The sequence below is a fragment of the Erpetoichthys calabaricus genome, chromosome 1 (assembly GCF_900747795.2).
Source record: "Erpetoichthys calabaricus chromosome 1, fErpCal1.3, whole genome shotgun sequence".
Lineage (NCBI taxonomy): Eukaryota > Metazoa > Chordata > Cladistia > Polypteriformes > Polypteridae > Erpetoichthys > Erpetoichthys calabaricus.
This window is the reverse complement of record NC_041394.2, coordinates 58,990,895-59,007,770: the sequence shown is the minus strand read 5'-3', so window position 1 is coordinate 59,007,770 and position 16,876 is coordinate 58,990,895. Positions and strand designations below refer to the sequence as shown.

The 16,876-nt window shown below is 38.5% G+C and overlaps 1 protein-coding gene and 1 long non-coding RNA gene across 2 annotated transcripts in view; both read left to right on the top strand.

Annotated features, from left to right (window-relative positions):
- Nucleotides 1-16,876, top strand: part of LOC114642265 (deleted in malignant brain tumors 1 protein-like) — a 136,701-nt gene that overhangs the window by 70,540 nt on the left and 49,285 nt on the right. The window contains 3 exon segments of the mRNA XM_051935175.1: nucleotides 3,457-3,528; nucleotides 3,616-3,690; nucleotides 4,050-4,121. Of these exon segments, the coding sequence (XP_051791135.1) occupies nucleotides 3,457-3,528; nucleotides 3,616-3,690; nucleotides 4,050-4,121 (219 nt within the window).
- On the top strand, nucleotides 3,571-7,093 carry LOC127529645 (uncharacterized). Its single transcript, XR_007936264.1, has 3 exons — nucleotides 3,571-3,690; nucleotides 4,050-4,121; nucleotides 6,830-7,093. It is a non-coding gene; the product is annotated as an uncharacterized LOC127529645 (long non-coding RNA).

Below are 16,876 nucleotides of genomic sequence, written 5' to 3'. Positions count from 1 at the left end.
CGAGCCTCATACAATATCTCTTTGTTAATTGCTCAAACAGGCAAACCACACACTATTGGAGAAGAGTTAATTTTACCGGCAATAAAAGAAGTAATAACTACTGTGCTCCATAAACCAGCGGCAGATATTATTCGAAAAATTCCTTTGAGCAATAGTTCTGTGCAAAGACGAATTGATGAAATGGCAGAAAATATTGAAGACTCATTGTGCAATCATCTGAAGACTAGTCAATTCTCAATTCAGTTGGATGAGTCCACTTTACCAACTAACGAAGCACTATTGTTGTCATACATGAGGTTTATTAAAGATGAGAAAATATGTCAAGAACTATTATTTGTTAGAAATTTAGAGACAGATACAACCGGAGAAACCATATTTAATACACTGGAAAAGTTTTGTGATGAGAAAGAAATTCCCTTGAAGAATATTATATCAGCTGCTACGGATGGCGCTCCGGCTATGACAGGGCGTCACAAAGGCTTCATAGCGTACTTAAAAAATAAAATTCCAGATGTGCTCGCTGTTCATTGCGTCATTCATCGACAACATTTGGTTGCGAGAAATTTGAGTGAACGGCTGTTTCAATCACTGCAACATGTCATCAAAGCAGTCAATAAAATCCGAAAGAGCTCTTTAAATGACAGATTATTTAATCAGCTTTGTGTTGTTAATGATGAAGATTTCAATTGATTGCTGTTTTATACAGAAGTGTGTTGGCTATCAAGAGGTACTTGTCTGACTCGATTTTATAATCTGTTTGACTCTGTGATAGAGTTCTTGGAAAACAAAGACACAGAATTATGCAACAACCTCATCACATCAAAGAATGATATTGCGAACTTGACAGACCTGTATAAATTGTTTAATGATATCAATCTCCAACTTCAAGGTGACGACTTGAACTTGATTAAAACAAAAAATATCGTTGCTGCTTTCGTAGCCAAACTGCTCTTACACAAGAAAAACATCGGCAGACGTGAGTTTCACAATTTCCCTAATTTATCAGCAGTACCCTTCATCAACAATGACTTGCTTGTTTACTGCCAACATTTGGAGAACCTCCACAGTGATTTCAAAGAATGGTTCCAGGACATTTTAAAATTGGAAATACCGGACTGGGTGTTGGATCCTTTTTCAAATGTCAACACAGCAGGATCATTCCAGCTTGAGGAAGAACTTATAGAACTGACAACGAACGAAGAAATAAAAATCAAATTCAAAAATGGCTACCAAGAATTTTGGCTACAAAAGCCAATCCCACAATTGTACCCTGGATTTTGGTCGATTGTTCAACGATTTTTGGTAGCATTCCCATTGTCATATTTGTGTGAATGTGGATTTAGTGCTGTGGCAACGCTGCTAACTAAAAAGAGGAATCGTTTGCATGTTACCGAACGCGGTGACTTACGGCTGTTTTTAAGTAAATTCGAACCTGATATTAACAAACTTGTTAAAAATCATCAGATTCATCCTTCACATTAGATAAGTTCATCCATCCATTTTCCAACCCGCTGAATCCAAACACAGGGTCACGGGGGTCTGCTGGAGCCAAACCCAGCCAACACAGGGCACAAGGCAGGAAACAATCCTGGGCAGGGTGCCAACCCACCGCAGGACACACACAAACACACCCACACACCAAGCACACACTAGGGCCAATTTTAGAATCGCCAATCCACCTAACCTGCATGTCTTTGGACTGTGGGAGGAAACCGGAGCGCCCGGAGGAAACCCACGTAGACACGGGGAGAACATGCAAACTCCACGCCGGGAGGACCCGGGAATCGAACCCAGGTCCCCAGATCTCCCAACTGCGAGGCAGCAGTGCTACCCACTGCGCCACCGTGCCGCCTCATTAGATAAGTTTTAAAATTTTAATTGAAATGTTTGTTTTAATTTGAATAAAAGTCTTTTTAAACATTATAAAGTTGCGTTTTTATTGCTCCCGTTAGTTAGAAAGTCTCATTTAAAATGTAAGTTTGAACTCAGAAACAGGATAAGACACATATGGCACGCTATAATTAAAGTAATGACTGCGTTTGTGATTTTTAAGATGTGGTAAAGTTAAAAATTTTGGGGGGCACTAGAAAATAATTGATTCTCAAAGTGGGCGGTAGACAAAATAAGTTTGAGAACCTCTGGTTTTGAGTATTAGACATTACCATTTCTGGTTGTTACAACATTCAAGTGCAATCAAATGTACTTGAAATTGCTATGGGTTGTTCGAAATGACAATAATACAGTAATCCCTCCTCCATCGCGGGGGTTGCTTTCCAGAGCCACCCGCGAAATAAGAAAATCCGCAAAGTAGAAACCATATGTTTATATGGTTATTTTTATATTGTCATGCTTGGGTCAGAGATTTGCGCAGAAACACAGGAGGTTGTAGAGAGACAGGAACGTTATTCAAACACTGCAAACAAACATTTGTCTCTTTTTCAAAAGTTTAAACTGTGCTCCATGACAAGACAGAGATGACAGTTTCCGTCTCACAATTAAAAGAATGCAAACATATTTTCCTCTTCAAAGGAGTGCGCGTCAGGAGCAGAGTCTGTCAGAAAGACAGAGGAAAGCAAACAAATCAATAGGCTGTTTGCTTTTAAGTATGCAAAGCACCGCGGCACAAAGCTGTTGAAGGCGGCAGCTCACACCCCCCTCCGTCAGGAGCAGGGAGAGAGAGATAGAGAGAGACAGAGTTTGTTTTTCAATCAAAAATCAATACGTGCCCTTCGAGCTTTTAAGTATGCGAAGCACCCTGCAGCATGTCATTTCAGGAAGCAGCTGCACAAAAGATAGCAACGTGAAGATAATCTTTCAGCATTTTTAGACGAGCGTCCTTATCGTCTAGGTGTGCGAACAGCCCCCCTGCTCAATCCCCCTACGTCAGGATCAGAGAAAGTCAGCGCAAGAGAGACAGAAAAGTAAGCCGGGTAGCATCTCAGCCATCTGCCAATAGCGTCCCTTGTATGAAATCAACTGGGCAAACCAACTGAGGAAGCATGTACCAGAAATATATATATTTAAATATGCTTACATATAAAATCCGCGATGGAGTGAAGCCACGAAAGGCGAAGCGCGATATAGCGAGGTATTACTGTACTCTTTAATCATACATGTTCTGAATCTATTTTATTCATTATACAAACGTAAGATAGCTGGAGGCAACTGTCTATGCCATTAGCACTGGGCCCAATGCAGAAGTACACCTTCGATGAAACATTGATCCATTACAAGTGAGAATCCAGCACACTTTTATTCCCTCATGTTCCCTGCACTGGACTTGAATTTCATCCTGTATTGATTCCTGCCTTGTACCTGATTCTGTTGTGATTGCCTCCAGTTTCAAAATAAGTCTGTGAAGAACTTAGAATGTTTAGTAAATATATGAAGGGGTGGACAAAAAAGTTTTGTTTTTTTTTACTGGCAAAAGAAACAGACTTTGCCTGTCATTCTCAGGGAGCTTTCTGTCTGATGAGCTACCATATGACTACGAGGACATTGAGGACGATGACCAAGACCATGTTCTAGGTAAATAGTGAAAACTGTAGTTAGCACTTTTATTGGTTATTTGCTTTCAAATCACTATCATTTAATTAACATTGTATGATTTCTAAGGTAGGAAACTGGCTTCGTTGGATGGCCCTGGCTACTATGATGATACTGAAATAGGAAAAACAGAAGACCTGCCAGGTACTACACAGCATGTTATTATAGGAACATAGGACAATAAAGGCAGTTCATGTAAGCCATTAGAGAAAACACAACAATAACCTCATAAGTTAAGGATAAGATTTCATTTTTTAATGCTTAATCTAGGCAAAGGTTTTTGTTTTGCTTTAGCTGGGCAATTGATTTGTCCTTCACTTTGGGTCACAAAGACAAAAAAGTCCTATTTTCTTTCAGTAGAAGATAATAAATGCATGTAAGTGCACCAATAGATAACAACCATTCCATACAATCATCCCCTAAATGCTCAGTCAAGATAAATTTGATCAAACTGTATTACCAATTAATATTAAGTATTATTTTATATACTTTTCTCTCTACAGAAAACATCCCTCATGATGAGCTGCTTTACAACTATGACGATGTTGAGGAACCCTTAGAATACTCCACAATCGGTATGCATATGTGCTAAACCACCATGTTTTGAGTTACACTAAATGCAGTACTTCTGTATTTATTTCTTCATTTATTTAATAATTTTTACCACAAGGCAATTTACACAAGATAAAATATGTCCATACATTTGACTGGTTGAAAGTGTAATGCAGGCTGTTGAGAATAATTATTTCAATTAGATGCATCAGGATTAAACTGATATTTCTGTATGAATTCGATAATAAACTGGTACCTTACCCACAGTAAATTAAATTAATAGGTTTAAACATGGCTGTTATTATTTAGAATAGAGCTCGATTTATTCAAAGTGTAAATAATCCTGAGATGTGAAGAGATGTTTTTTTAAGAAGCACCCTGTTTAAACTGATCCTCAGGTTAGGACATTGGACATCTCTGGGTCCACTGCCCTTGAGGCTGATCCTCTAATTAGCTGTGAACCACACAATCTCACTGAGATTACACCAGGTAGTGAACCAGCTGAGGGTAGGGAAGGCTGCAGGGATCTGTGGTATTCGAGGAGAACTTCTCCAGGCTGGTGGTAAGGCTGTCCTCCTTGCATTGCAAGCAATTTTTGCTTCCATTAGGGAGACGGGCATCATTCCAACTGACTGGAAAATGGGACTTGTCTGGAAAGGGAAGGATGATCAGCTGGATTACAGCAACCACAGGGGGATAACACTGCTCTCGGTGCCAGGTGTGTTCTTGCTAGGGTCATCCTCAATAGGATCCGTGATCATTTGCTCACCTAGCAGCAACTGGAAATGTCTGATTTTACGCCTAACAAGTCTGCCATCGACCGTATCCTGGCACTGAGGGTTCACTTGGAGCACAAATGTGAATATCGGCAGCGTTTCTTTGCAGTCTTTGTCAATTTTCATAAAGCGTTTGACTCAGTTGATCGAGCTGTCCTGTGGGACATCCTAAGAACTCTGCAGGATCCCCCCAAAATATCTGGATATCATGGCTGGCCTGAACACTGGTACTGTGAGTGCTGTGTTTTTTTTTTATTCTTGGGTTCATCAGGGGTGTGTTCTTGTTCCTACTCTGTTTAGTGCTTGCATGGACTGAGTGTTGGGTAGGGCCATGGTGTCCTGCGGCTGTGGGTCATCTGTTGATGAACAAAGATTCACTGATCTTGACATTGCCAACAATTCTGTGATCTTCGTGGAGTCAATGTAAGCTCTGATTGGCGCTCTCAAGAGACTGAACAAGTAGTTGTAGTGTCAGGGCTTGCGAGTGTCCTGGATAAAAACCAAGATCCAGGCCTTTAATGACCTCTTGGACACAGTCGTCAGCAGTGTGTCTATCTGCGGAGAGAATATCAACCTCGTTGAGAAGTTTACTTACGTTGGCAGTGACATTCATGACTCTGGTGACTCTGCCTATGAAGTCAGTTCATGGTTTGGAAGAGCATGGGAGGTTATGAGGTTACCGGAAAGAGGTGTGTGGCACTCCCGATATTTTTGCAATAGGACGAAGGTCCAAGTCTTTAGAGTCCTGGTGCTTCCTGGTTTGCTATATGGTTGTGAGACATGGACGCTATCCAGTGACCTGAGACAAAGAATGGACTCCTTCGTTACTGTGTCTCTTCGGAGAATCGTTGGGTACCGCGGAGTCCTAAATGAGACACATTATCTACTTGTTCAGTGTATGCTCCCCAACCTGACCTGACCCAGAAGTCAGTGTACAGGGTTTTTTTAACAGACAATGAAAGCTTAAGGAGTAAATCTATGAAAGGAGTCACAGGTCAGGACTAGAGTTTTGGAATTAATCCTGGCAGTAATGGAAAGTTAGTGGATGGAGCACCGCAGAGGTGTGATGAGAAAGACAAACAGCATCAGCATTCTGGATGAGTTTAAGGGTTCAATAGCTGTTAACTAGTGCCTCACCAGTAAGGAATGCAAAAGAACAAAAAAGTTGAGGGGCATGAGTCATAAAGAAGGAATGAATGTTATAGATGGTTTAAAGGAAGAAGAGACAATGGATCATTGAGAACAGTCATCTATGGTTATGGCAGATTTAATGACCACAGGTGAAGAAAAGAGTGAGATATTACCTGTAAAAACATTAGGAGGGAGATCTATGGAGTGAAGCAGAAAGCAGGTACAAATGCTCATCTTGGAAGACAGAACAATATCCAGGGTGGCTTAGCAGCAAATTATTATGAACACACAGCATTGTCTTTGAGTGAATATTACCATTTGTTAAAATGTGAATACAGGTTTTTCAGATTTTAAATAAATTCAATATTTTTTATTGTTATAATGTTTACTATTTTTAAACCTCAAGGTCAAATGTGGAAAGAGAAATAGATAGGTTCTTTGTGGTGTATGGCTACATATTAGAGAGACTCCATTACTTAATAATTAACAGAATGGTTGACTTTTCTCCTGGTACTCTAGTTTTCCTCCCATATCCTAAAGACATGTGCTATTTTGGCAACTGTAAACTTGGCTCTGCGTGAATGAGTGTGAGTATGCCTTGTAATAGACTGGCATACCATACATTACTGCCTACATACACTTTCCAGGAGAGGCTTCTGACCATATGACCCTCATTTGAACAGACCAGGCACAGAAGATGAATGGACTTTTTTATATCACTTAGACAAAAACAATTCATCTGAATACCAGCAATCATTTTAATGTTGACATCCTGGCAAATTCATATTATTCTTTGAGCCTCCTTGTACGCTTGTCTTTTACAGATTCTCGTGGTGCCGTGGAGTACCCATTACCTCCTGAATATGATGATATCGAGGATGAGGCTCTTGGAGGAGAATCGCCCTAAATTCCGTGCTGTGGTCAAAGATGCCTTTAACAGTGTGATGAACATGTCTAAATCTTTACTGTAACAATAAATATATCATGTCACTTGAGTTATTTTTTAAAGTTTGTATATTAAAAAATGTTTTTGCTTTAACCAAAATTTCAATTTAAAATGATTTGAACAAAAAACCTGACATTATGAAATGCACTAATTTAATTAACTATTTAATTAACTCTTTACTAGTAAAGTACATTTTTTTTTTGTTTGTGTTAATCGATGCTATTGTTTTTTTCATTAAATAAATGCTGTGTAAATGCAATTCTTCTCTGTAAGTGTATGCTTTCTGCGTATGTCTCAACTACTGAATATTTACAATTTACTTTCAGACCCAAAACATAACATGATTGCCTCTGGCTCTTTCCAAACTTCCAATGTCTCTTGACCTCTTGAAGTTCCAGCTCTTCAGAAGTACTCATTTTAAGAACTGCTTGGGGCAAAACTGTGACACCCTTCCATTTATATCAATACACCCATTTGTTGTGGTGGTCCACTCCATAACCCTCACTCCTGGAATGTATTGGAATATGCAGGTGAACTTACGTATTTGTCTGTTGTATTTGTGATGGCAAAAGTTTGCCCTGTAAACTTAAGAAACATTACTATCATTTTGTTTTTAATTAGTAAATAAGAACTCATTGTACACAATTTTTCTATTATTTATGACTAAACTATAATTCCTTGAAGCTATTTCTGTTACAGAAGTCATTAAGATTCTCAGAGATGAGTGCTGGTAAATTACATTATCACATAAATCTCAATTTATCTGTTTTTCAAAAACAATTTGTTATAAACAGGCTGGGTATGTGGCAGGTCATAACCAACAGGGCATTGGAGCCAGATGGCGCATCAGAATGGCCCCTGAAGTCCTGCATTAAGCAGCTCTCTCTAGTTTTTAATTTGTTTTTAATTTAACTGGTCCCTGAGAGTGTGCTGTTGTACCTGTGCTGTGAAAACAGTCAATGATCAATGATTACCCTAGTTCCCAAAGTTTCAAGACCAAGTAGTGTGATTGACTATAGGCCTGTGGTGCTCATTTCCATTCATGCGAAAGTCCTTTTAAAATATCCACACATTTTCTTACTAAAAATAGTCAAATGAAGAAGGTGCTCTGCAAGTTATCTGGCATCATTATCTGTTCTTTTCTTGAGAAGCCTGGATTCTATGTCAGAGTACTATTTCTGGATTTTTCTTAAGTTTCCAGAACCATCCAGCCTCAGTAAGAATGTTTGCTCTTATTTTTACTTTTTTAATTCCGGACATCGTTCACAAGTAGTTAAAGTACATTACACATTTTCAAACGTGTTTCATTCAATTACACGATTCTCTCAAGGCTGTGTTCTGTCTCCACTACATTTTACACTCTATACTAATGACTTGAGAAAGAACAATGACCATTTTTCTGTTATTAAGTATGTTGATGACATACGGTGATGAAAGCCATTACTTAAATCATGCGGACTGTTTGGTAAACTGGTGCAATAAAAAGTATCTTACTATGAATGTCAAAAAGACTAAAGAAGTTATATTTAACTTTAAATGGCAGAAATCTGTATGTTCATCACACATTTTGGGGGAGGAGGTAGAAACAGTGACTGAATATAAATACTTAGGAATGTACCTAGATGATAATCTAAATAGGCATATTAACACAAAAGCAATCAAATTATTTATCCTTCATAAATGCAGACTATTTAAAGTGGGCAAGGACCTTATGTACTCCTTTTATCTCAGTGTGATCCCCTCTTTCATTGTGTTTAGTTTCATGGCATGGCTTGATGGTTTAACAAATCAAAAGTTAATAAAGCTCCAGCCGGTTATCAAACATGCAGTCCACATTACTGGAACTGATATAGAAGATTGTGTGTCAGAGGGTAGTGTTAAAAAAATGAAAATCATTTCTGCTGATGACACACACTCATTACATGCAGAACCTTCTTTCAGTAAACAGCTTTGTAGCCTCCTTAGCAGTATGTTTACTCCCGGGAAAAATAAACCAAAAGCAATTAATTTTTTTCAACAAAATGAGTAACAGAAACATGTAAACACCAAAACATTAATCACTGCTATACTGATGCAGATTTAGTACATGTGCTTTGGTTGATATGCTCTGAGCAGATTTTTTTATCTATTTTTTTGTGCAATATTTTTTCTATTGTTTACATATGATAGGGTACAATGATATTTCATGACCTGCACAATTGACACCACAAATTGTGTCTTTGTAACCTACCACAAGTGCAAGGCACAGTGACTTCCACATTTTCCCGGATATTGACATTGACAGTTGCTACTTTACGATCAGTACTTAGGAGGGAGATGTCTTTCTTGTTCTTGATTGCAACCATCTAGCATTTTTTCCATGCATCTACTGTACCACATTTGCAGCTTAACATCTTCAGGTGACTAGAGTCATTAGGCATATCACTAGGCGGGTTGGTCATATAGTGACATATGCATCATGGTCTGCCAGTGACAACAAAGATGATGTAGCAATGCCACCCCACTTTACAAACTTTACCAGTGTAAAGTATCAACTTCCACACATATGCAGAGTTTGCTTCGCACACCATGTAAAACTTGATACCAAATCATGCCCATTTGCATGTGATGTACTATATCTACAACAGACTCCCTTGTAACCCATGAGTCTTTTATCAATATTTAAGTCAAGATTGGGAACATACACTTCTGGACACTTACCGCAGTTTGTAGTTTCTGTACTTGGTGATTGTCTTCATCATAGTCCTTATTACTGAAATGCAGGCAATCATTGAAAAATGACACTCACAACTTTGCTGAAAATGGGTGTCTGCAACAACTGTTTTATGGATCAGTGCAATCTCTTGGTTTGTATCAACAACAATGGTGTTTTCCCCACCAGACTATCATGAACAAATCATAAATAATCCAGATAATCATGATCAATAGTTACTTTTAGATCAGGGTTACCTGTAAATTGGCAATGAGGAGGCGCAGGACTGTCAGCACCAAACATGAACATCACTGAAACTTGCAGGTCAGAATCTCCTTCAATGTATGATGACCAATTCATATTATCATCACTATCACTATTTAAGCAATGGTTCAGATTCAGCTTGATCTAAAATGTGGCTTTATGGCTTCTCAGTTTCCACTGTGTTTTTAGTTTAAGGCTCCACAACTCTCCTCAATATTGATAAGTTACCATAAACTGGTAGAAAACACAGAAATATTCATGATTTTTTGCAACATGATTTGATTTCAGCCAGTAGATGGCAGCAGAACACTGCCCCAAAAATGTTTTAGGCTTAACACTATAAGGTGGATAGGTTAGGTTAGGTTTCTTTATTTAGTCATGTTTACACAGGAAAACATGAAATTTGCCTTCTCAGTTGCATCTAATAACAAGTAACATTTCCCCTGAGTGTGACTCAAGAATAACCGTACTTGCATAAAATTCCAAATTCGAGTCACTCTCAGGGTTAATGGCAAGGATGCTTGTAGCGGGGCTACATAGTAATAGTGTTGTCAATGTTGGTATTGTGTGCGTTTTGTTTGTATTATCCCGTTTGCTGTTTAATGTGTGCATCAGCGAATGTCGTCCCCGTAAATAAAACGGGGGGTGATGGATGATGGAGGGAGACCATAGCCCCTTGATTATGGAAGGCACCTGTGTACAATAATCAATTACATCCGGCACAGGACTATATAAACAATCATGAGGGAACAGAAGAGGAGAGGAGAGAGAAGGAGACTTTCATTTTCACGACCACGAACCATCTGTACCTGCTTTATTCCACATTGCGCATTTTGCATCCAGTTTGTTTTTCATTCCGCCGGACTTACTCCAATACCCTCATCATGAGAGACCCCGGGGTCGGGACTTCTTCATCCACCATGCGCTGAGGATTCACGGTGAGGCTGTTCCATTTTGTTCCGGGAAATACAAACACTCCACATATCAGTTAACCAGTAATCTGCATTCAGGACAATTGTTACTTGGACTCAAGTTCACGACCATTCCTTTCCATATCTCATTCATTTTTGTTATTCGTGTTGTTTGTTATATGTTACAAGGGCAAGGGAGGGTTTATTGTGTGTAATATACAATATATATATATATATGGTGTTGTCATGTTGTTGCTTTGGTGGAGGGATACAGTATATATATTTATTTATTTTGCTATTTTTCTTGTTATTTCATTTAATATGTAAAAATAGGTGATTAATTATATCTGTTTTTGTCGTGCTTGATTAAACCGTCGATTGTGGGGAAAATTTTCATTTGTTGGAGGCACGGCTTGTTATTTAGATTCAGCTCAGTAGTTTATCCAGGCCACAGGTCTTGGAGGTGTAGCTGCCGGCCGGGTAAGGGGTTGGACGTTACATGCTAATAAGTAATATCAAAAATAATAAAAATTGTAAAAGTGTAGAGTTATTCATATGCATTTAGATCAGTATTTGGTAAAAACTTACAGTCAAGTAGTAGTTTTTTTTTTTATGTTTTTCAAACAATGTAAATGTTTCAGAACGTTTTTGTAATGTTCATCCTATACATTCAAGATAATGATTCAGAATGTAAAGCAGCAGCATTGGGAATAAATTAGGAATACACCCAGGACAGGACACTGTTCATCACAGAGTCCACCCTTGTACACACATATTTACACAGGGCCAATTTGGAATAGCAAAATCACCTAATGTACACAAACTTGAGGAGGTTGTAGAAAAAAAAAAATATGACTACCCAGAGGAAATCCCTTATAGATTGGACAGGAATTGAGACTTTGGATGATGGGTCCAAGAGGCAGCAGTCTAACTCCTACACTAATGTGCTCTCCTAAATAGATATCGCAAAAAAGATGCCAGGTTGACAATGTGGTATGAGGGTAAGGAAATTGAGACTAGATGTAGAAGGACACAAGGCACAAATAAAGAATGTTGTGTACTCTATTAGCATGAATCACAGTAGTGTTAATGTGGGATGGCAGAAGGTTGCCCAACTTTTGGAAAGGTGGCACAGTAAGTGGGTAGGTAGCCATTAGATGGCTGTGATCTCCAGAAGTCAAGAAAGTGTCCCAGAATAACTCTTCCATGGACATTGTACTACTTCAAAGGCTATGGGGATTTCAGGCAGGAGATTGAAGGGTGTTTCCTTAAACAGCTGGGTGACAGTACCGGGCTCCTGTTTGGAAAATTTATTTACTTTTTTGATGGCAGGCAGTACTTTGCCACTAAGTGTTCCTGGCATTTTAAATAACAAGTAAGACCCAACTGAATGAAGTAAGAACTGGGGCCCCCCAGGTGAACATCTGGAAAGGAGGCATATAGAGGGTAATTCTGACTTTGAGTAGGTTCCAGGGATTACCCAAAAGTAACTCCAGGATGTTCAATCCCTGCCAATGGCTCAATGATCTTTGAAATTAGAATTGATTCAATGATGAGTTTAGACTGACAGAAACATAATATGGAATTAAATTAAGATGAAAGAAATAAGCATGCAAAGTTCGAAATGATAGTGGAAGATTATTTTTAGGTACTTATAGCACTATGTTGTACAAGTGGACAAGTGGATCAGCCACCCAACTGGTTTTATGATTTTTTTTTTTTTACAAATAATACAAGAGAGAAAGAGAAACCACAAATTCCAAAAAGGCTGAATCTAAATTTAAATGATTTATTACCTAAAAAGAAAGCAATATCCAACTGATAGGCCCAGAAACTCAAAAATAATACAAAAGAAAATAAGGTCAATTCATTAAAAATCACTCTCAAAAGGCCTACAACTATTGCAGGTCAACATACCTAAAAGGGCCAACACTGAACATTCAGAAACTACACAACAGCTATACAACAAACAAAAGCATTTTCATTAATAAAACACAACAGAAAACAAAACAAAAGTTTTGCTAAAATCATGGATAAACCATGACACCTTAGCAGTCAGGACCTTAAATACCCATTTAGTGAGACCCAGAGGGGCAGCAAGTTTTGTGTTAGTTATTTTGATACTTGATGTATACTCACTGGTTATCCTTTCTTTGTATTTGTTTTGAAGAACAAACCTTTTAACTTTGATAAAGAATTTTCTAGCATACATGACTATTGTGATGAAATCCTTGGAGAAACAAAAGGTTGCAATACATTAAATAAAATATTCCAGATATTTAGGACCACATCCAAGTTGCATATCCTCACAATACTGTAGGTCCATAGAGAATGCTATATCCAGTGCACTTCATGACAACTTTCAAAGTTTTCTTGCATATTTTTATTAGAACCACTGTTTATTCCTTTATATGAAGCAATAAACCTGACCAGTGATAAACTCCCTGCATGCACACTTTAAACAGTTCTTGACTAAGCTAGCATGTTCACATTCCACCCTAGAACACTGGTGCCTCCAGTTCTCAGTTAAAGTCCCATCTGTTCCAGAAGCCATATGCCCCATTAACCCTTGCCTCTCTTTTCCAAACCAAGATATGCATGTTAAGCATTCTAATTTCTTCATCTCAGTCCTTCATAGACTAGTTCATGGAACAGGAAGAACTTCATTGAAGATCACCTGGGGCCTCATGTATAATGTCATGTGTAGAATTCACATGAAAACATGGCGTACAGACAAAAGTGGAAATGTTCGTATGCACAAAAAATCCAGATGCATAAATCTGTGCGTACGCCAACTTCCACGTTCTTCCGCTACATAAATCCTGGTCACCGTGAAAAGTAGCGCATGTGCACGTGCCTGCTGCCACTCCCCAACTCCTTCTAGAATTATGCCTCTTTGAATATGAAAATCAATATAAATAGCCCTTAAGCTCAGTGTTCTGTGAAAAAGCAATGGCAAAAGCACAGGGGAAAATCGAAGAATTTCAGCGAATACCAAGTGGAGGCAAGGAAAAAACATACTATTTGTTGGTTTAAACAGTGGTATAAACAACAAAAAGAAGTTGATCGAGTGATATAGAGTGTCGGAGAAACTTGGAAGCTCAAGTTCACAAAGTTGCACAGTACCCGAAATAAAAAAGAAGTTGTCAGATATCAAAGTCGCCGTGAAAAGGCGAGTCGTAGCCCACCATCTGAGTGTCATATGAAAGCTTATTAGGATACAGAGAAATGAAAAAAAATAATGACACAATGGAAATCTTGAAATTTCCACTTTAATCATGTAGTTTATTTTGTCATTAAAGTAGAACATCATAAACTTCATCTTAAAATCATTTAATTTACTAGTTTCTCAAATACCATCATAACTAAAGTAGCACATTAAATTCTTTGTATGTGTGTGAATCACTACGTGCTTCTTAAACGGGCTATCTCTTCCTCCGACAGGACACAGAATCCATTACATTTGTGATACTACAGCTCCCTGAATAATTTAAACACTGAAATGTATACTTGATATCATTTTCATGATGATAGGAATTAAAGCATGTATTAAACATGGGAACACGGGTGGCGCAGTGATAGTGACGAACTGATGCCCCATCCAGATTGTTCCTGCCTCACACAATGAAATAATTTATTGCAGCAGTATGGTCTCTTTCAAATGTAGTAACCCCCAATTCCTGTCCTTCCTTTCCTATCTCCATGTAACCACTCGCCACACAATAAGCTCTGTAATGAACGTATAGCCATCTGTAAGCAAAGAACGGCATATTCTTCAAAACTTTTAAGGAACATTGAAATATCTTCGTAGTCAGTCAGTCATTACCCAGCCTGCTATATCCTAACACAGGGTCACGGGGGTCTGCTGCACAGGGCGCAAGGCAGGAAACAAATCCCCGGACAGGGTGCCAGCCCACCACAGGGCACACACACACACACCCACACAACAAACGCACACTAGGGACAATTTAGGACCACCAATGCACCTAACCTTGCATGTCTGTGGACTGTGGGAGAAAACCAGAGTACACGGAGGAAACCCACGCAGGACACGGGGAGAACATGCAAACTCCATACAGGGTTGGCCCGAGAAGCGAACCCAGGTCTCCTTACTGCAAGGCAGCAGCGCTACCACTGCGCCACCGTGCTGCCCTCTTCATAGTATACCGTATGTTTAATTATTTCATCCATCTATCCATTCAGGGTCGTGCCAGTCCAAGCAAGCATACAGCGCAAGGCAAAAACAATCCCTGGACGGGGTGCCAGCTCATCACTACTACTGCGATAAAAATGTATCTGTATAATGTTATATACATACTTTATTGCATTTCATCTTAAAAATTATATCAAGAGCTCCAAGAAGATAGCGCTTGAAAATCTAAATTGACTTAGAAGCCAGTTGTCATCATATGTAAATACACGCTTTCTTCTATTGAATTGAATTCCTTTATTATTATTATATAGTACAATGAGATTCAATATGCAAATCCTCTATAAACTTATTTTCCTTTAAAATTATAAAATAACAGTAATAATAATAATAATAATACAATAAAAAGCAATGAAACATATACAATATGGAAGCATAAGTACAATATACATGTACTTATAGTGCAAACAGTTCATAAAGTAGCTCAGGTTGTGCAATATTACAACTCTAGTGCATGTTTACAGTGAAGTAATTGTTCTTGATGGAATGATTGAGTGCGTTTAGAGCTCTTGGGTTGAAACTGTTTCTGAACCGCGAGGTCCCTACAGGAAAGGTTCTGAAGCATTTGCAGTATAGAACAGTTCAAATAGACTGTGCACTTGGCTGAGGCAGCATATGCTAGATGCTGTATCCCAATAATCCTACTTCTGATCAGCTGCTGTAGAGCTGCAATTCCACACTCAGTTACAGTGGGTTAAAATACTCTGAGTGGTGCACTGAGAGTAACAACGCTAAAGTAACTATGGTATTTGGAATAGTTTGGCCATTCCATGGACCATTATATTGTTACAGGTTGATTACAATGCAGATGCGTTAAACTAATAACCAATATGCGGTTAATTTAATTGTATTTGATATAGCTGCATCTGGGATCTCAATCTAAAAAATAAAGGGAAACCACCCAGGAGCAGTAGCACTGCTTTGACACTGGGTGCCGCCAGTTTGCAAAACCAAACCAAAAACACAATGGATTGAGCTGGCATGAGAAAGTGCGTGGCTTTACGCCAAGTTCAGTTTTTATACATTGCAATGTGAGTATGGAAACGAGCATACACAACATTTTTGCGTGTACGCACTGTTTATACATGAGGCCCCTAGACATTGACAAATATCAATGAATATACACAAGCCTATAATAGAATTAAAATCTTGCAGTACTTCTTTATATTCCTTGCTTTGTGCCCCAGTAAATACAAATTATCATCAATACACTAATAATCTAATTGCCCTTTCTTCATTCAGAATATGGAACTGATGTAGGAAGCACTTTAAGACAGAGAAGCTCTTATCTGTTGTGCCTCTACATGATAACCACTCTTTTCTACTCTCTCAAACATACACAGTATGTAATGCTTGGAAAATGTCTGGGATTAAACCATTTAGAGATATATACAATGATAATGTCTTTGCATCCTATGAGCAATTAAGGTTTCAGGCTAGAAACTTTACTAAACTAAACCTGCCCAATTTTCCTCACCTTCCACCTGTTTCTATTCCAGAAGAAATATTTATCAGTATTGAAGAATCAGATAGCATTTCCACATTTTATAAAAATGTTTTAAAGTCCCTTCCTTTCATAGATCCTAGGGCACAATGGGGAAAGGATCTTTCACTTAACATTTCAGAAAAAGAGTGGTAAGCAGCCATGTACAGAATACACTCTAGCTCCAGATGTGCAAAGCACTCAATTATTCAACTTAAAAATTTTTATCGAGCACATTTATCTTAAAACTATCCAAAATGTTTCTAGGGCAACATTCAACCTGTGAACGCTGCAATCTAGCTCCAGCCTCACTGGGCTGCATGTTCTGGGCGTGCACCAAATTAACATCGTTTTGGACAAAAATC